Source organism: Diachasma alloeum, unplaced genomic scaffold (assembly GCF_001412515.2).
Source record: "Diachasma alloeum isolate Michigan unplaced genomic scaffold, Dall2.0 Dall_scaffold_01137, whole genome shotgun sequence".
Lineage (NCBI taxonomy): Eukaryota > Metazoa > Arthropoda > Insecta > Hymenoptera > Braconidae > Diachasma > Diachasma alloeum.
The window spans coordinates 18,003-38,576 of NW_021681247.1; the positions used below are offsets into that span (position 1 = coordinate 18,003).

At 42.6% G+C, this 20,574-nt stretch overlaps 1 protein-coding gene across 2 annotated transcripts in view; it reads left to right on the forward strand.

Moving 5' to 3' along the window:
* The first annotated feature begins 3,296 nt into the window (after positions 1 to 3,296).
* The window catches only part of LOC107045956 (proton channel OtopLc), a 51,991-nt gene continuing 34,713 nt past the window's right edge, over positions 3,297 to 20,574 (forward strand). For both annotated transcript variants that reach the window (XM_015268385.1, XM_015268384.1), the window contains exons 1-3: positions 3,297 to 3,485; positions 3,570 to 3,727; positions 3,991 to 4,210. In XM_015268385.1, coding sequence (XP_015123871.1) covers positions 3,314 to 3,485; positions 3,570 to 3,727; positions 3,991 to 4,210 — 550 coding nt within the window. In that variant the 5' untranslated portion in view covers positions 3,297 to 3,313. The remainder of the gene's footprint in view (positions 3,486 to 3,569; positions 3,728 to 3,990; positions 4,211 to 20,574) is intronic.

The window sequence follows — 20,574 nt, forward strand, 5'->3', positions numbered from 1 at the left end:
TCTGGCTTTTGACTACGTCTTACAGTTGTGAATGCCTGTATGAGTAGCCTGTGAATTTCTTATGCGTGTGGTCGCATTAAATTCTAATAATTCCTGGTCTCTGCTCTGTAGTGATGCTCTGTTACTTGCTCCTTTGAAGATTTCGATACTGCAGTTAAGGTAATCTTCGTTAAACAAGTTGATTAATTGGGCCGTTTTATTTTCAATTAATCTGTGTGTTGGCCAACTTCTTCATGATTTCAGGATTGACAAGTGACCCGCCCTGATCGTCAATCCCTCTACTGTTGTTGATTAAACCAGTCTGTATATAATTTGAGTCGGCTTGTTGGAGATCTTAGAAGCCGACCTTTACTGATTTTGTGATATTATTACCCAGAATAATCTCGCTTCATTGAGTTCTCTTATTGACAGGACTGGTCCCGGGGGCGTCGGCAGTCTTCTGAATCTGTTGATTGCCGTGTTGATTTTTGGTAGCTCCATTATAAATGTGGGTGATGCTCTCCACTCTGAACTTTAGTTGCCTCAGTTGAATCTCGTCATGCACTGTGAGACCTGCAGGTGGTAGCTCTATCACCTCAGAGTATCTCGTCGTGATGTTCTGAATTCGTTGAGTACTCGCAATGTTGGTTTCATCTTCAGTCTCGCTGATTACAACTTTCGGAATTGTTGATGGTGGAGGTTCGTTGAGCTGCTGCGCCTCTAGTATCTTGTTGATTATCTAAAGCTTGATTTTCAATTACGGTATCTGGCTCAGACATGATGATGTAATTGAAAGTCTACTTGCGTGAGAATTTCTCGTTGAGTAGCTTCGGATGTCGGTGATGTATCGACTGTCGATGGTTTACCGACCGTTGACGTACTGCGTTGTGTCGGTAAAGAGTCGCTTGGAAGGTCGCCTGTTGCTGAGCGCATTGGCCCGGCGTTGAGGTCCTTCGGCATCACTCGTAAATCCCGAACTCTCACGAACCTTTTCACTACTTTGAGACGCTGATGTTTACACTTCGGATTACCGCCAAGAGAAAACAATAGCACAAATACTCTTAATCCGTTGAAACTCTGTCCGTTGACCGACTCGTGTAGACCCCGAAAGTTCGTTACACGAGGCGTCCTTTTAAAATTCACCCGAATCCGATCACACTAATTACTCCCAAATCCGGCTCGAAGGACCAATGTTTGGTGAGGAACTAGATTTAGGGTGGATTGGGAGGTTAGAGAATCGTCGGTGTGAAATAATGGTTGAGAGTCTTGACCTAATATCAACGTGCATTTATTATCGAGTCGAACCACGCTTTGTCAAATTTACAAAAACACCTTGTCACTTGTTGATCGTACTGAATTGAATTAATTGTCTATAGTTTTAGCACTGTGAGTCACTGGTTGAATGGTCAATAAATAACGTGATTTTCGTTTACTGAATTTCTATCGCCGAGTTAATAGACACTAATGTACTGTGGTCTAAACTCTACAGAGTTGAATTCCATTCAAAACGTGCTATACGACAGACCGTGATGTACTGACTCGCGTTGATTTACGGTGACTCTACTAGACCTGAGCGTTGACCCGGAAAAGGCCGATGATTTTCGTAATTGGCCAAGCTGATCGACCTTGGTCTTGGAGAGGTTGAGTTACGTTTCAAACAGACCTTTTTTGTAGACAATTGAATTATCTACAAAAAGCGCCTATGACGTTGCCTTCCGAAATCAATAGTTCACGAGATAAATTGATGATCATTAAAAATAGCAAGGGAGCCTCATCTCGACTCAACTAGTCACTACTCGTGCAAATTAATTTATCAACAATAATTCAAGTCAATTGTCCTTTTTTTGGCATTGATTACATACCGTTTTGGAACTCAATTCTTACCGTTTTGAAAAAAGTGGGCGGGGCCAATTATTTTTAAGCCACGCACACCACCCTCTGATTGCTCAACTTTATTAGTTAATAACTCGTTAACTATGCCTCAGAACCAAAAGGCGAAGAGGAACTTTCGACTCAAAATGTCGCCCTCTTTCACCCCTTAACGGCTCCAACGATCATTTTGGGACACCCTGTATATGTGTGAATCGATGAATATATCTTTTTATGTGGTTTCTCGAAATTTTCTTATCAGGGATTAATCAAATTATATGAATTTTTTCATGAATATAGACTTTAATCAGCTCTATTTATTGGCACTAATTAAAATTCAATTTTTCCTATAGATTCGAAAAAATTGATATTTTTCTAAAAATCGGTTTTTCAACGATCGTGCAAAAAAATTTTATTGAAATGGAATGAGTCATACCTAAAAAAATTGATACCCTCTAGATTCTATCAGAATATGATGCGATGCGATTTGACAGAGAAAACCATTTTGTTTCATTATTACTGAAAGAATCATCAATAATAGCAATTAAATCAGGGACTTGAAAAGTATAATTCAATGCCTTCTTAATCAAGTTGAAAAATGGTGAGAACAGCACCATTGCTTATCAAGTTATACAATACCGTCATGAGCTTTTTCGTATCACGGGACCTGAAAAACGTCAATTTCGTAGCGCGCAGCGTCCCTCGACACGAAAATTAATATACACACCTCGCCATGGAAAACATATCACCCTCCCCACCTGCTTGCCATCCTCGCCTTCGGCTCGGAAGGCAATCTTGCACGTGGGGGACGGTGTTCTGTTTTCCAAGGCTCGGTCATGCAATGTACTATTTATATGAAAATGTTTATTTTTATTAAGCGTAAGCACTAGTCTATTATGTTGAATACTGATTCACATTGATTCATGATCCCGACTAACTTCTAACAGAACCCGGATGAAATTTTGGTTAAATCCTGAATAAACCCTGATTGAATCTCGGCTATGCTCTAATTAAACCTTGATTGAACCGTCATTAAACGCGGACTGAAAATGAATTCAAGTATTCAGAGCGTCCGAATGTAGAACTATTTGACAGAACAAAATAAGACGCAAAATTTCTATGAAATTTCAATTGACGATAGTACTATGACACGAAAAAATAGAACAAGAAAATTGAGAAATAATAATTTCAAAAAATAAAATGCATTTCGAAGAAAATTGCTAATTTATTAGCAACAATTGGTATACTCATTTATAAAAGACATGCCATTGGCCACTTGTTTTTCCGTGGATTGTTGTATAAATTTTTACTATACGATGCCGCATTCCAATCGCGTTCGTAAATTTTGCACGACTAATGGAGTGATCATATATATATTCAATTGATTTTCAACTGCCTCATTTTTTTTTTGTTACAACAGAGTGTTTTCTTAATGTATCTCTACGTCGGAAGTATCGTTGTCATCATGAGTATCTATCTTTGGGTCCTCGTCGATAGTTGCGGAAGTCTGGCGAACTGCAGCGATGACGCTGAACTTGGTAGTACATCACTCACGAGATTTGGCTCCCTCAAGCGAGCCCACATATCGCGGTCCAAAACTGCAACCACGAGTTTTTACATTCGCGTCGGTGCACTACGTATGTACTCGCAAAATATACGTAATACGAAAATTTTTCACCTTCAAACAATGTTCACTTTTGATTTTTTATTAAACTTTATAGTCTTTGGTCTCGCCACTTTGGTCTTCAATGGCTTGGAAATGGCAATGCACTCGATGATGCAGGGAGTGGATTGTCTCAATGATGTTGTTTTTGTACATCCAGTACTTCATGGATTCTTCACGTTCCTACAGATGCATTTTTTATTCGTTAATTCACAGGTAATCATTAACTACATGAAATTCTTTGCTATTACGCACTCTTATACGTGATTTCTTTCCAATGAGTGAGAGTTTGTAAAAATCGTGACAGTAAATGATGGATCCAATTGTGTCCATTGACGTTCCACAATAAAGCATGAAAGTGAGAATTTCTCTAGTTATGTAATGGCTGCAAGCTGGGAGTCACATTCAACTGTGATTTTGTCCACGATTGTCCAGTTTCTTTGCATGAAAAATAACGATAAATCTCATGTTCTTTGAAGGTTTTGGTAGAACGCTTTGGATTAGTAGCTCGATTTGGTTTTATTCACCTAGCAGCGACGAACATCGCTGTATGGGCTAGACTAGTCATCTGGAATTCTGCACAAGAGTGGACTTATTTTGTACATTTAGCACAAAAAGGCTCAGAGAATACCTCATCACCTTTTAATGTACGGGCTTTCTCTGGATCATTAACTAGGCATGTTCGTGATAATTTTAATCGTAAGTATTGAAAGGCATTAACTTATAAAACTCAAATTTCATAAAACCTGATAGAAAAGCTAATGTTCTCGAAAAAGTGGGGCAAAATGAAACAGTGGACCAAAATGAAACATGGGATAAAATAAAACAACCGAAAAATGACTATTTGAGGCAAGAGGGAGAGAGAGGGTGAGAGAGGGAGGGAGGGAGAGAGAGAGAGAGAGGGGGGCGGGGGGAAACACCATAGACTTATATAGACTTGTCTACGTACAATTACAGCTCTATCAAACCCGGGTTCGATTCCCGGCTAGGTGAAGCGAAAATTTTTTTATCTCTTTGAATTCTAATTCTCTTAGAATTTTGGGGACGATTGCTTGATTTTCTAGTAAATTCGAGGAAATTATCCTGTTTTCTGCACAATTCTAACGAATTCTCTGGTTTTCGAGAAAATTTGAAGAAATTCCCAGGTTTTCTGGAAAATTCTAGAAAATCCGCCGGTATTCGAGTGAGTTGTAGGAAATTCTTCTATTTTCTAGAAGATTCGAGAAAATTCTCCGGTATTTTAGAAAATTCTACAGAATTCGCTGGTTTTCAAGAAAATTCTAGAAAATTCTCCGGATTCCTAAAAAGTTCGAGAAAATGATCAGATTTCCTAGAAAATTTGATCAAATTCTTCGCTTTCTGAGAAAATTCTGAAAAATTCTCCAATTTCCTATAGAATTCGAGAAAATTATCTGATTTTCTAGAAAATCCTTTAGAGTCTCTAGTGACTCTCTTTCGCTTCTGAAGAGCCAGATTCAACAGGTGGGACACCCCCACCTCGATCAATGTCACCTTCCTTGGCGTCGTTGTCCTAATCACAATATCTGGCCTATTATGATAGAGCTGGTGATCCGTGAGGACTGGCCCCCCTGCCCGAATCTCAACCGTTCCATTCTCCTCATCTCCTCGAACCGCATACTCTATCCGAAGTCCTCCACTACCATACCTGAGCTTCGCCCAGGCCTCTCCCGGCGCTCTCGTTACCCCCATCACCGCCCTGAAGACCCAGTACACACAGAAGTCGTGCCTCTTAACATACTCCCACGTGCTACACCCCTGGTAGTTGGTCGCCACATGATACGCAGTCTCGTCGGTCTGATACCCCCGAAGACATCTGTACCTGTGGTGCGGTACTGCACACAACTCCATAATCCTCTCCTCCTGATCCGCATGCAACGTCCGCACCATCCAGGCTTCAGTGTTCTTGGTCTTCAAGGCAGGCACCGTCATGACCCTAGCATACTCTTCCGCCTTTTCCGCATACCTCCTGTTCTTAGCCCAATCATAAATCCTACACATCCACTGTTCCCTCTTCACCTTATCCACTAGCTGCCTTACTGCCTTTGACACCAAAGCTCTCGGTTGGGTCGCAAAATCCGGAACCTCAATCTTATATTTCTTCAAAATGCGCTCCATATCCGTTAACGGATTTTTTCGCGCATCTCTCTGCAGGTTTCTGAACCTGTCCCGGGTCTCGGCGATGTCTGGATGTAACAGGAGATACGCCCCTTTCCGTACGTGATGAAGCTCGACCTCCTCCTCCAACGACAGCAACTCTAGACCGCCCATTTCTTCAGGAATGTAAACCCCTGCTACCGACGTCGTTGGAGTTCTTACACCAACCTCCACTAACTCTTTTCTGACCGCCTTATCCATCTCCCGACACTTCAGTAACACGGTGGTGGCCTTCTCCGCAGGATACAGATTGCCCATTACGTATACTAAGGCAGGAACGGCTGCCGAATTATACAACCTTACCTTCTGCGGCACCGCGAGCTCCGACGAGAATATCCGTCTCACCAGGTCCAAAACCTTCCTTGTCACGAGATGCTCATTCTAACCAATATCCCGCTCCAACTGAGTGATGCCCAGCTATTTGTATCCACTTCGTACCTCTGGGATGAAGATTACCCCCTGTTGATCCTGCGCCATCTAGATACCTTGATATCATCCATGAAGGCAATTATCCTATGCCTCTCGAACGTCTCCCTGTTGATACCTCTGTCCACCTTCACCTGCTCAATAACACTCGCAGACATGAGGATAAACAACAGCGGGCTGATCGTGTCACCCTGATACACACCCCTACGAATCTGAATGGGCCTTGTCTGCTCCCTGTTGCTAACCTTCACGACAATCGACCACTTCCTGATGGCAGCTTTCAGCGTGTCCCGAAAACCTTGCTCCAGTGGCAACACCTCCACTAGCATCAACAGCTGCCACTGATAAATAGAGTCATACGCCTTCTTAAAATCATACCAACCAAAGTTATACGGCTTGTCTTTACCCCTGCCGCTCTTCCTCGCTGTCTCCGTGTGGGCCTTATCCACCAACATGCCCTTGCACCAACATGCATGGCCTTGTCCGAGCATGGTGCCACTGACATCTGCCCTCGCCATTTGTTCCTGCGGAATTTCCCAGTTCGGGATACACGCGTGGATCGCCTGCGTGATCACTCCTGTGAGGACCTTCTAATCCGTATTGAGGAGAGCAATGGGCCGGTAATTCGCAGGATCCGTCTTCTCTCCATCTTTAAACAAAAGCGTAACCCTCCCCCTAACATCAAGTTGTGACAAATACCGCTTCCCAGCCAGTCTCCATAATATATTGCACCAGGACTGCCCTAGCACTAGGCAGCAGCTTGTAGGCTTCAGTCGGGATCCCGTCATCTCCCGGCGCCGTCCACCGCCGCGCAGTTCTCAAAACCTCTCCAATCAATTTATTCATCCTGGCGGTGTCCTCGACCTTCGCTGGCTCTACTTCGAGTGGTCCCTCCATTTGTCCAGCTACCTGTTGACAATCGGAGTCCTGGGCCTATCTCCCCTGATGGGCTGGTACAATTCCTTGTAAAAGGCCTCTGTTCTCACCGGGTCCAAATTCGCCGGCTCACCCCTCTCCTCGATCACTCTCTTTGCCGGATTCACTTCAAACTCATCCCTGATCTTCGAGATTTTGTCCTTACTCTTCATCTGATTGACACGACGTTCTAGAAAAGCAATCCTGTCCTTCCACGTCGCTATATATGATTTCAAGCCCATCCTACTCTTCCTTAACTCCCTGAGAACCTTCTTCTGGGCAGACGTCATTCTCTTCCCCTTCCCTCTATCCCACCATCTCACACTCTCAGCTAGCGCCACTTTCTTCCTCAGTTTCCTAACCGATCTCTGGATCTTAACACGAGCCGGTATCACAGCCTCCCTACCGAAACATCGGTCAGTACAGTCACGCAACACCACCACCACCAAGATAGCTGCTTTGATCAGTCTCCTCTCCAGCGCCTCTGGGAGTGCCTTGGCGCGTATTTTCTCAATCTCATAACCTAAAATCGCATCAACATGTTCGATATTTCTTCCCCATATCTTTTTGGTTATCTTTGCGCACCTGAACTGGGAGCTCTTACTATTCTTTTTCAGTGCCCCCAGCGTCACCCTGACCCTCCTCAGCAGTTCATCTGGAACATTCGGCTGCACTAGGTCGCCCTCCACTGCCGCCTGCGACCTTGGAGATCTACTCGGCGATATATTGTTGTTGTCATCTAGACCCACCTCGTTGGCACCTTCTTGCACGCCACCATTGTCAGCCTGCACTCTCTGCTCAGCTCCTCCACCCTCATACCGAACCTCCTCCCCGTATGCCTCATAATACGTCTCTGGATATTTTTGAGTCAGCCTCAACATCAGCGCTTTCATAGTCTGCCCCTCGAACATCGGAGCGATCGCCTCGGCCCTCCCAGTCCTCGTCGTACCCGGCTGCCTCCGAAAGGTTTCCTCCAGTCTCCTTCCCTCTTCCTCCGTCCACTAATCAGCTGCTGGGACTACAACCCTCCCTCCTGGCACCTCTCACCCCCTGTCGGCTATACGCACTTGCCTAACCTTCGCCTTCAATCCAGAGATTGCCCTCCCCGGCAACAGGCGAAGAAGGCCATCCCATTCCTCGTCACCAACCGGGCCTGATGCTCTGCCCTGCATAAATTCTCTCACAATTGCCAATTTCCGCTCATTCCACCGAGTCATCCTAACCTCACTTTTAATAGTCGACTAAACTACTGACTAACTTTGATTTCGCGACTTCACGAGCACCAACTTTTTCCGTGCTTTTACATTCTTTAAGCATGGCTCTCGTACCACTCAAAGGTAAGGCGTGATTATCATCAATGAAGGTAAAAAACTGCAAATAACTGGAGCTCTCCGCTAACGGACAATCTCTCGCCACAGAGCTTTAGACGGTTATATCGAAATATCTCGAAACTGCCTGACCGCTAATCCTCAATTCTGATTGGTCAATGAGTCACGTGAAGTAGTCGCTGAAAAAAATCCCTGGTATTTTCAAATTCTTCAGATGCCAAAATTTTTTTCTGCGTCATATTGTTCATTTTTTCATGTGTGAAGTTTATCTTTATATCAAAACATATAAATTGCCGATTTGTTGATCATGAGAAAAAAAACATAGTATTTCTAAATTTTTTCAACTCACAAATTATTCTCCATTTCCCCAATTTTATTTGTTTCATATTTATCATACACAAAAATGATTAATTCTTGCTTCTTAGATTTTCATACATAAATTCTAAACTTTACAAAATTCATGACAGTTCTTCGGTTTCCCAAATAATTCGAAAAAAATCTTTGAAGCTCTCCGGTTACCTGGAAAACTGTGAAATTTTCCGAAGAATTCAAGATATTGTTTCAGTTTTTTAGGAAATTAATTCATAACCCTCCCCTCATTTTTCAAAAATTACAGATTTTAATCAGATTATTTTAAAAAGTAAAAAAAAATAATGACTCGAAGATTAAAAATTATTCATTGATGTTTCACTTTTCGTTCTCTTAATTCTCTTTAAGTCATTAGCAATATTTATAAAACATCTCTGAGTATATGAAGTTTAATAAATTCGATTTCTTCATTTTCACAACGAATAGGTAAGATTTCACAATGAATAGGTAAAAAGCATAGGTCTAGTAATTTTCTATTCGGTGGAAAAGAACATGCGGTGCGAAAAAATGACTAATATTCGAAACCCCTAAACAGGGGGTCCCAGAACCCAACGTCCAAACTTCACCCTGAAGTTGGGGGTCAAATTCTGAATCGAAAAGCCCTGAGGAACTTTTCGATCAGAAGCACCCTTTTCGACTTATTTAAAGTTGAAGTTGGACTAATTAGGAGCGCAGGATAAACGGATGCCTAACGGTGAGTGGAATGTGAGAGTGTTGGTGTCCCCACCATACCCCTCTACACCNGGGGGGGGGGGGGGGGGGGGGGGGGGGGGGGGGGGGGGGGGGGGGGGGGGGGGGGGGGGGGGGGGGGGGGGGGGGGGGGGGGGGGGGGCGGGAAGAATTATCAATTCCCGCCCAGGTTGAGGCACGGGTTGTTTGAGGGGTGGAAACTTCGATTTCTCGCATTTTTAATCAAACAGAATTCTTCGCAAAAAAAATAAAAAGAAACAAATAATTTTCATCGCAGAATGGATCAGAAGGCTTCCCCAACCTCGAAAGAATCAATAACCTCCTCCAATTTTTACGTAGGGGTATTAAAGGGGTAAAAAATTCATTTTTCCGTTTTTCATCAAAAAAAAATAGTTGCACCCTAAACAATGTAAAAAACTAAATAATTGTCATCAAAAAATATGTCAGGAGACTCCCCCAACTCTTTCAAGAATCAGTGGCTCACTCTAATTTTACTTAACGGTATTAAAGGGCTAAAAAAATTATTTTTCCCTTTTTTCGACTAAAAACAAATAGTTGCACTCGAAACCTGGTACGACACTGAATAATTATCATCAGCGAATTTGTCAGCAGGCTCCCCCAACCCTCTAAATGATATGTGTAGTAGTAGTAATAGTAGTAGTATATATTTGCATCCTTGAATACATAAATTCATTGATGCAGAGATTCTGCTTAACAATACAGTATGTTGATAAAGTAAATTGCATAATGTGTATAATATGAAGAAGTAGGCAGTGTGAACGCTCGCGAGTGTGATGCAGAAACAAGACCAGTGGAAATTAAAGCCATGCAGCATACTAGAACAGGTTGGCACAGTAGGAAGAATAAAAAGATCTGGAACAGTAATATAATAAGATTAGCTACGTGAGACTCAAATCCGGACACAATCGGTCAAACCAAAAGCGAGCGAGATTTAAATAACTTAATTACGAATAGATGTAAATCCTTCATGCACGCTAGATCAGGAGAGCCTAGCAGGTTGGAAAGATTTTCCTCCTGTGATGCTGCTGGCTGGATCCAGGGCAAGATGTAGTGTGCCCGGATATTGGCATAGGCTGTGCAATTGAGGATGAAATGTCTGAAGGATTCTGGCTCCCCCAGGCGGCATCTCATACAGATCTCTCGTGGCTCCACCCGGAACAACTTCCTGTTAAGAAGGAATCTGTTGGAGTACAGAGTAGCCAGTCTAATCTGCACTTTGCAACGTACGAGATGAATCGGGCATCTCTCCGGGTAAAAGGAGAGGAAGTTGTCCGTTGAAGACCTCGGAAGTTTCAGCTGATCAACTGATGAGCTATGGAATTTCTGAAGATCCTCGTCTCTCAGTAGTGAAGTGAGACTGTTCAGGATCACGTATTTTTGGCTCTCCCAGATTGACCAGTCCGAGGAATGCCAGAGTGTTTCCGGAATAAGTCCTCTGGATAACGTGTTGAGCTACGTTAACCAGTTGTATTCCTCGGGACAGTGTTGAGAATCTCTCAGAACTAGAAATATGTCGTAACAGATACGTGGGAGGCGGTCTTCATCCATTCTCAGTAGTTTGATAATCCAGGAGATACCAGCCTTGACCAGGAAGACGTCAACCGGCGGCAGACCGAGTTCTAAGTGAATTGTGAAATTCGGAGTATTCCTTGGCAGATGGAGAAGCCATTTGAAGAACGACAGTTGGGACGTCTCGAGGAGATGGCAGTAACATAGACCGAAGAGGTGAGCACTATACAGCAATACTGAAGAAGCCAGGCTATCGTATAAACGGAGAGTACCACCCCAGGAGTCCGCTCTTGCCGTTGACAGGATGGAGAGGATGCCGGCTATACAGCCATTGTACAGCATGAGTTCTTGCAGGGTGATCTCGGCGTCGAGCACCGGGTGTGATGTGCGAGGAAATGAAGGATCGAGGCGAATTTGCGGTGGGTAGACCTGTTTCAGGAATGAGGACCATTCATTCAGCGAGATTGGATCACACTGTAGAAATCTGGAGATACATTTCGTCACAACAATTCAAAATTCTTTGGGGTTTCTCACGTTGGCGAATTTCATCCTAATTTCCTCGAAATATTGCCGCTTTTAAGTTCCTTTAGACTCTTGTAACGTTTGTCAAGCACAATATATTTCAATTTCAGTTCTACGTTGTGTCTAGCTTTCCTCATGGCGCGGAGGGCTTTCCGAGTTTCTCGTCTAAGAGACAAACATTCGTCGTCGAACCAGGGTTTGAGCATTCGGGAAACAGCTCGCATGGTCGACGTCATTTTTGCGTTCTCAGCTGCCCGTGAAATAGCAGAGTGTAGTTTCTCAGCAAGCTGGTGACAGTCGTACATCTCAAAGTTGGAGAAAATTTCCGGAGCAAGAGCCATCTCTCGGGTGAAAGCAGCCTTATGTGAGTTCTTTCATCTAATGGCTTGAGAGCACCGGTCGTGAGTTGAGGATGGGGTTTCAACCAAAGTATAAGTAAAGAGTTTGAGATATACTGGATAATTATCGGACCCGAACCTGTCGTCTCCAACACAGAAATCAGCCACCAGGTCCAGTTTTGAGGCATTGATCCACACCAGGTCTATTGTAGAGAACTTGTCGATTCTTTTGCATGTAAGTTTGCTGGAGAATCACTCGTGGTTCGTCCGTTTAACAAGATAAAGCCGTTATAGTCCATAAACTCAATGATTTGGCGACCACGGACATCAAATTCCGTATCGCAACAGCTGCGAGAATCACATAAGGAACCAAGTTGAAATGCCTCGTTAGGAGCTGAATCAAGGTCACCCACGTGTGCATTGAAGTCCCCGCCTAGGATAATACCGTCGTCCGGGTACACTTCTAGTAAGTCGTCAAGCACTGGTTGAAATGCAGCTAAAACAGCCTCAAAATTATCTTGATTGATGTAGATGCTCACGACGATAACATTCCAGGTAAATAGCGTGATTCTGGAGGTAATCCACCATCTAGAAGAGTCCAGGGTCAACGGAGAAAACTCACTGGGTATGACATTAAGGAGACCACCACTGCCACGGCCTCTGGAACCGGATCTAATAGCTGATACATGGGCTGAATTACGCGGTTTCAAACAGCTTGGAAGATGGATTGGATCACCAGGAAGACACCAAGTTTCAGTGAAGCAACAAACTTCGTAGTTAACAAGGTCGTCGTGGTTGTGGATGTTCTTGAGGCCATGAAGGTTCCAGAATATAATACCACCATTTTTAGTTTTTTGAGAGTGAAGAAGAAATTTGGATTGGGGATGATTTAGTGCCTTGTGGGGGGGCACTGAGTGAGCGAGGAGTCTTTTTAACAAAATCACGTTTCGTGTAATTCCAGTGGTACCAGATGCCATCAAGACAGTACTTGCTGTAACCAATCTTCACTGCATGTTTGTTAGCTCTGTGTGTTGCCGCAATGGCACGAACTTTGTTGTAGACATCTGATTCAGCCTTAGTCAGATCTGGGTCGATGTAAATTTTCGTTCCCTTAAATTTAAATATCGAACTCATTATTGACTGCTTCAACAATGGGGAGTTCAAAGTGACAATAATGGACTTCAGAGGGCCGTTACCAAATTCTCTGATGTTCGAAGAGGCATTTTGAATCCCAAAATGAGCTGCTAAGAGATTCTCAACGTCGACAGCAAGGTTTCCTGAAGATCTAGGGAGGCCCCTGATGACAATGTTGTTTTTTCTCAATTCTTTCTCCTGGTTTTCGAGTCTACAGAAAAGACGGTTGAGCTGATCGGGTTGGATAGAAAGGCAAGCATCAAGTTTGGCTTCTATGGCGTCTATCCTGGAAGCCTGGGCCTCGTGAGAGCAAGAGTGAGCTTTGGATTCAAGTTTGATAGCTAGAGATTCATATTTATCATTGAATTCCTTCCTGACAGCCGAGAAACGTTCAGCAGTTTTCTTGGATTCAGAATTGCACCGATCTCAGAGGGATTGGGAGTTGAGGGAGGAATGGACATAGCTGCAAGTGAAACAACTGAGGATGACGAGCAGAAATAGGGTTCTGGGGAGCGGAGGGTATGGGAGGGACCAGTAGGAGTGGAAATAAGGAAGGGTGGAGCCTGGCGGTTTGGTTTTTTGAGAGTCAGAGATCCTTCACTCTGTGAAAAATTATCCAAGTCGGTTTCTGCTCTTTTTCTCTTGAGAATATCCTTAATGCAGCCATCTGAAAAGCTCCTGTTGCGACCAAATAAGACTGCAGTGGAGGGTCTACCTACTTTCCTACGATTGAGACGAAGTTTTGAAGAGGAGGATGCGAATGATGAATCAGGTGTGACAAATCTTGACAGATCTGCGAACGAGGAACACAGTGTTGAGTTATCGACGGGGGTGAATGGAGCAGTGGCTTCTGGAGAGAAGACAGCTTCGGACCGGGATGAAACAGGTTGCGCTCGAGTAGATTCTGACTGTTGTAGCAGCTGGTAAGGAAGAGAGTCGCGAGATCTCCGAGCCGTTTCTCGATCCATAAAATAGCGGGAAGTCTCCCAACAGTTTTTAGATTAGCTTCCAATTACAGGTGAATCTCAAATAAATAACAAGATTCTCACCTTGAGAGATGATGAATATTATCTCAGCGAAACCGCTGCAGTCTCCTGAGTCGAATGATGTCCTGTCCTTAAATTAAACTCGCTTCCAACACATTAACGAAAAGGTTCAAGCGATAACAAAAGTACCACACGTGCGACAGGGTGTTAGCTCCGTCAATAACCTCCTCTCTAAATAATAAGTGACTTCCTCCAATTGGTACTTGGAGGTATTAAGGGTATAAGCAATTAATATTTTCCGTTTTTTACAAAAAAAAATGTCGCGTCCAAAATATTGTAAAAAAATAAATAACTGTCATAAAAAAATATGTCAGGGGGCTCCCCCAACTCCCTCAAGAATCATTGACCCCCTCCGATTTTTTACTTAGGGGTATCAAATGGGTAAAAAATTATTTTTTTCTGTTAATTTACGAAAAAAAATAGTTGCATCTAAAACCTGGGGAAACACTGAATAATTGTCATCAAAAAATATGTCAGGAGGCTTCCCCGACTTCCTGAAGAATTACTGATTATCTCCGATTTCTACTTGAGGGTGTGAATGGGGTAAAAAATAGATTTTTCCCGTTTTTCACGAAAAAAAAAAATTGCACCCAATGTTTTCAACTCTTTCGACCTGCTAGTTAAAAAAAAACAGTCATTTAATTCTTATGTAACAAAATATAAAAATTAAATGATCGGTTTTTCTGTTCTCTGCTAAAGGTTCGGAAGGGTTAAAAAGTTTTTATGTGAAGAGTAAAGCGGGCATGCTGCCCTCGTGAAGTAGCTCTCGCACGCTGTCATTCGAAGGAACGCCCGGTGGAAACCGTATCTGCCGTTTTTGTCCCCCACACGCTCTCGAAATATTTCTACGATTTTTAAGTTTTTCTGACTTACCAGTCTGTCGCGTAACTCTCGAGACTTCGTGTAGTTTATTTCGTTTCGCGATGGAGTATTCTAACTTAGAATATGCGGATGTTCATTTTTATTACGGACTGTGTAGTGGGAACGGACGTGTCGCAGCGGAGAGTTACGCTCGTAATTTTCCCAACCGTCGTCACCCTGATCATCGCGTATTTATCGCAGTGCACAATTGTGCGAGAGAAGAGGGTCGCTTGGCACCAGCACCACGTGGAGGACGGCCGAGGGAGGATGTTCAAGTGCGGCGAGAGGAAGAGGTACTCGAACGTTTCGAGAACGATCCTCGTGCTAGTATCCGACGTGTTGCCAGGCAGATGTAATGGGACAAGTCCTCCGTGCACCGGGTCCTGCGGGAAAACAACATACACAATTGCATTTTACGCCAGTGCATGATTTGCTACCTGCGGACCAGTCGGCTCGGGTTCGGTTCTGTCGATTCATCATTGATTAGAATCAAGCCAACCCGGACTTCCTCTACCATATTCTCTGGACAGATGAATCAACATTCACCAGGGAAGTCATTTTCAACTACCACAATGAACAGGGATTCTAGCACCGCTGGGATCCCCTGAATGTCTGGGGTGGCATTTGCGGTGATGAAGTCCATCTTTGCGGCTCATTCCGGACATCCTCAATGTTGGTTTCTCCTCTTTTTCTCCCCTTCTTATAACATTTTCATTTCTTTATGGTTCTTAGGGAGCGAACTACCTTGAGTTCCTTGAGACCAATGTCCCAGATATGGTTGATGATGGTCCTGCGGGCAGACTGGTCTGTTATCAGCATGATGGTGCTCCAGCTCACAGCACTCTTGCTGTGAGGGACTGGCTGAATGATTGCTTACCCGATCAGTTGATTGGACAAGGTGATCCCGTACCCTGGCCTCCCCGGTAATTCTCCTTTCTTTGAATTCTCCTAATTAATGGTAATTTTTCTGTCACTTCTCTTTTTTCCCCTTCATTTACATCGTCACCCAGATCCCCAGACTTGACCCCGCTGGACTTTTTCCTTTGGGGTTTCATAAAGGACAAAGTTTATTCGGAGGAATTGGAGACCCGAGAGAAATTAGTGGCACGGATTCACGCATGCGCAGCTCTCATAACACCAGACATGCTGCAAGGTTTTCAGGCGGAAGTGGTACGCATGACGCAAACTTGTTTGCAGGAGAACAGCGGAATTTTCAAGCATCTCCTGTAGATGGTGCCACAAAACAAATTTGTCCTTATCAGGACAACCAAAAAAATCGGTCCTTTTCAGGGCCACCAAAAAAGTTGAACGTACAGTAATCTTCTCTGCTCTCTCTCAAGAATCAAAATTGTAAGTTAGTGCTCTTCTTCGGAATGAGGAGAATGAACTAACCTAGTTAGATAATTCTAGCAACCGCCGCGTATGAATGAAAAAAAAATACTTCCACTTAAACTATTGAAAAACACCGAATAATTTTAATTAGAAAATGTGTACGGAGGGTTTCTAAACCTTCTGAGAAATCAACCCTCACCTGGAATACCAACCCTCTCCGATTGGTATTTGTGAGATTAAGAGGGAAAAAAATGGGTTTTTCGCCGTTTGATGGAAAAAAAACAGTTGCATCTGAAGTATTCAAGACAAAAAAATGTCCATCCGAGAATGTGTCAGGAGACTCCTTCAACTCCATGAATGTTGAAGTAATAGAATTTAAGGATTTAAATCTAAGTGATGATATCTAAAATGCACACTGTATGAGAACATCTGTAATGTAGTTTAGTAGTGGAAGTAGAAAAAGAAAAGAATAAATATGGCGTGTGAATCAGATCTGACGTTTTTGGGTTTTTTTTCGAATTATCCCTAATAAAGGTTATGGACCCAGAGAACGCTTCAATATAATATTTAAAAAATTCTAATATCAACGAACAAAATTAATAAAAGACTGCGGTCAAGAACGAAAGAATTGAAGATTTATGAAGAGATTAAAAATTTACAAAGATGTCGACCAACCCAACGACAACGGTAATTACACCAACGACGACAACTAACTCCACATCGATGGCTGGTAACGCACCAACAGCACAAATGACTGCAAACATCGGAATGCACGTTTTATACCCATAATTGTCGCCAACGACGAACTTCGGGAACTGAAAATTCTGCGTCAAAATTATTCTAGAATACAGGCAAGTAATGGGCGCACTTACAGAATAAAATGTTGACCCGATCCAAGATGCCCGAGCGAAATCAATAATAATTCAATGTCTGTCAACCGACATAGACGTCGTCAGAAAATCTACAACTGCAGCTGAAATGTGAAAAAATTTTGCCAAGTTGACTTTTCATTACCTGATCCTATTTTCCAAAAAAAATATTTNTATTTAGCGTCTCCAATGGCGACCTTTCCATTCATATATGTTACTGGATTTATTCACTTGAGATGTCAGGTCCCTCTAGTCAATATGATTTGNAAAATACGCCAAGCACGTCGTTCACAAATCATATTGACTAGAGGGACCTGATATCTCAAGTGAATGAATCCAGTAACATGTATGAATGGAAAGGTCGCCATTGGAGACGCTAAATAACAAAACGCCCTCTACAAATTACTGGCTTGAGAATACACAGAGATGATAGATACGCTCATATGTCCATGTGTGAGCAGACTTTTATATATCTGTGAGCACTCCTAAACTGGCCATCTTGAAAAAACTAGCGCCACCAATGGTAACTAGCGTCGCCAATTGCCAATTCGATTTTCAGAAAAAAGTCCACTTGGCGTGCCCGGTTGTGGTGTAAGTCAATTATACTGGGCACTTTTCATCATAGGGCACTGTCTAACACAGTGCCAAAAAGGAGAACTGTGATTGATCAAAGACATATCTTAGTTAACACTGTATCACTCTGTGGCCCTTGATGGAAAGTACCGATTGTTACCGATCAATTCATTAGGATAGAACGCCTCAGTACTTCATCAGTGGATTGCAACATTACTCAACCGGAGTATTCAAAATCTCAATTGATTCAAATGAATATGGTATTAAAGATTTACATAATTTCCAGTTGATTCCTCGATCGACCGTTGAATCGGGATAATCTACAATCGAATGTTTTTCAAGTAACTATGTCACCAAACTTTGATTTAATTTCGGAGATTGTACAATATTTTCCCCGAAATTTGTTTATTGCTTTCTAGAAATGAACTTCGACACCCATCTATCAACTACTCAATTACACATAATTTTTATTTTCTGAAGTATACACAAAAAACCGGGCGCGCCAAGTGGACTTTTTTCTGAAAATCGAATTGGCAATTGGCGACGCTAGTTACCGTTGGTGGCGCTAGTTTTTTCAAGATGGCCAGTTTAGGAGTGCTCACAGATATATAAAAGTCTGCTCACACATGGACATATGAGCGTATGTATCATCTATGTGTATTCTCAAGCCGGCAATTTGTAGAGGGCGTTTTGTTATTTAGCGTCTCCAATGGCGACCTTTCCATTCATATATGTTACTGGATTCATTCACTTGAGATATCAGGTCCCTCTAGTCAATATGATTTGTGAACGACGTGCTTGGCGTATTTTTTATTTCAAGTATTTTTTTGTGAATAAAAGTGAGGAATTTTTTTTGGAAAATAGGATCAGGCAATAAAAAGTCAACTTGGCAAAAAATTTTCACAAAAGTTTTTTTGTGATTTTTTTATACGATTTCACTCATTTTTGCAAAGCATAACAATCTTTTGCAAAAGNCCAATTGCCAATTCGATTTTCAGAAAAAAGTCCACTTGGCGTGCCCGGTTGTGGTGTAAGTCAATTATNAATCTTTTGCAAAAGAATATGGTTAACTAAAACAATTATCCGATAATAGAGTTTCTCCTCAATGTTTTAGCTCTCTATATTTTATTTGGAATTACGTCGGAATAAAATCATCCATAATAGTCTTCAAATGGTTGAATCGCATAAAAAAAATTTAAGGAGACTTATGAGTGCTCAGATTGGTTTCCCCCAAAGGTACTCAGGTGTCTACCAGTCATGCAGGGTCTGAGTCAGATTTTAGACACATACACCAACTTTCATCGATTGCTTCAACATATGTATTTCTTAGGGACTTAAGGATTGAACCCGACTTTCTTCAAATAGAATTTTGGTATATATACCTAACATAGGTTCACCACATTCAGCAACTCAAAATCATCTATGTTAAATGAACCAAATATACTACACATGGCATTTTTCTCAAGGAAAAAAATACGTTTCTGCAGTTTCACCAAAATTAATTTTTCTTCGAATTTTCATTCTTTTTCTCCAAAAATAATATGTACACATCTTTAGCGTTCCGCAGCCATCGAATTTTTGAAATGACGGTATCATCAATGTATATCCAATCATTTGTGTTATCTCTTAATAAGCAAGCATAGTGATTGCAATGAGTAGCACAATGCAGTATAGCACTATTAACATAATAAGAGGGGGAGATTGTGCGGGAAGCTAATAATGCTGCCAACAGAGATTATAGGAGAGATTGCCAGCGCTTATGGAGAAGCTTCAGCCGCAAAATTTCGTAGCGGTGGCGCATGAACTAATTTTGCGGCCGTACCTGTGAATAAGGCAGGGCACGAGTCCGAGAGTGTCGATAACGGCGTAAAGTGAGCAGAGGTAGAGTGGGGATAGAAATCACTTCAGGGGAGGAATCGGTGGGCTGGGAATTCTGTGAGATGAAAGTTACAATGGCGTTCAAAGAAACGATATAGTTTTCAAGCGCCGAGTGGCCCCGCAATATTTACGCTCAATTAAAAATTCATTTTTCTTCTCCCAATTAAGATGGAGAGATGAAACCAGCGGTATTCGATTGAGGATTAAACACTCAATCGACTGACACCAGTTCCATCTCTCCATCCTCCATGGGGGAGTGGAAAACTCGCGGTGAAAGTCACGACTGCGCAGAAGAAAACGATAGTTTTCAAGCGCTGAGAGGCTCCTCAATATTTGCACCCAATTAAAAATTAATTTCTCTTCTCCTAATGAAGATAGAGAGGTGAAACGAACGCCAATCGATTGAGAATGGAATTCTCAATGAATGGATACCGGTTTCATTTCTTAATCTCAATTAGGAGCGGAGGAATGAATTTTCAAAAGCGCGGGGTCACCCCGAACGATTCTTCGGCATCGAGTGGGCTGGAGGGGCTCCACCGATTTGAAAATTGATTTCTCCTCCCCTAATTGAGATGAAGGAATGAAACCAACGCCTATCGATCGAGAATTATATTCTAACTGAATGACAGCGGTTTCATTGCTTAATCTCAATTAGGAGCGGAGGAATGAATTTTCAAAAGTGCGAAGTAACCCCGAATGGTTCTCCGGCGTCGAGTGAGGCCGGAGGAGCTCCACCGATTTAAAAATTCATTTCTCCCCCCCTCCCCTAATTGAGATGAAGGAATGAAACCGTTGTCATTTATTGAGAATTCAATTCTCAATCGAGTGGCGTTCGTTCCATCTCTCCATCTTCATTAGGAGAAGAGAAATTAATTTTTAATTGGGTGCAAATATAGCGGAGCCTCTCAGCACTTGAAAACTGTATCGTTTTCTTCTGCGCCGTTGTGACTTTCAACGCGAGTTTTCCACTCCCCCGTGGAGGATGGAGGGATGGAACTGGTGTCGGTCGATTGAGTATTTAATCCTCAATCGAATGCCGTTGGTTTCATCTCTCCATCTTAATTGGGAGAGGAAAAA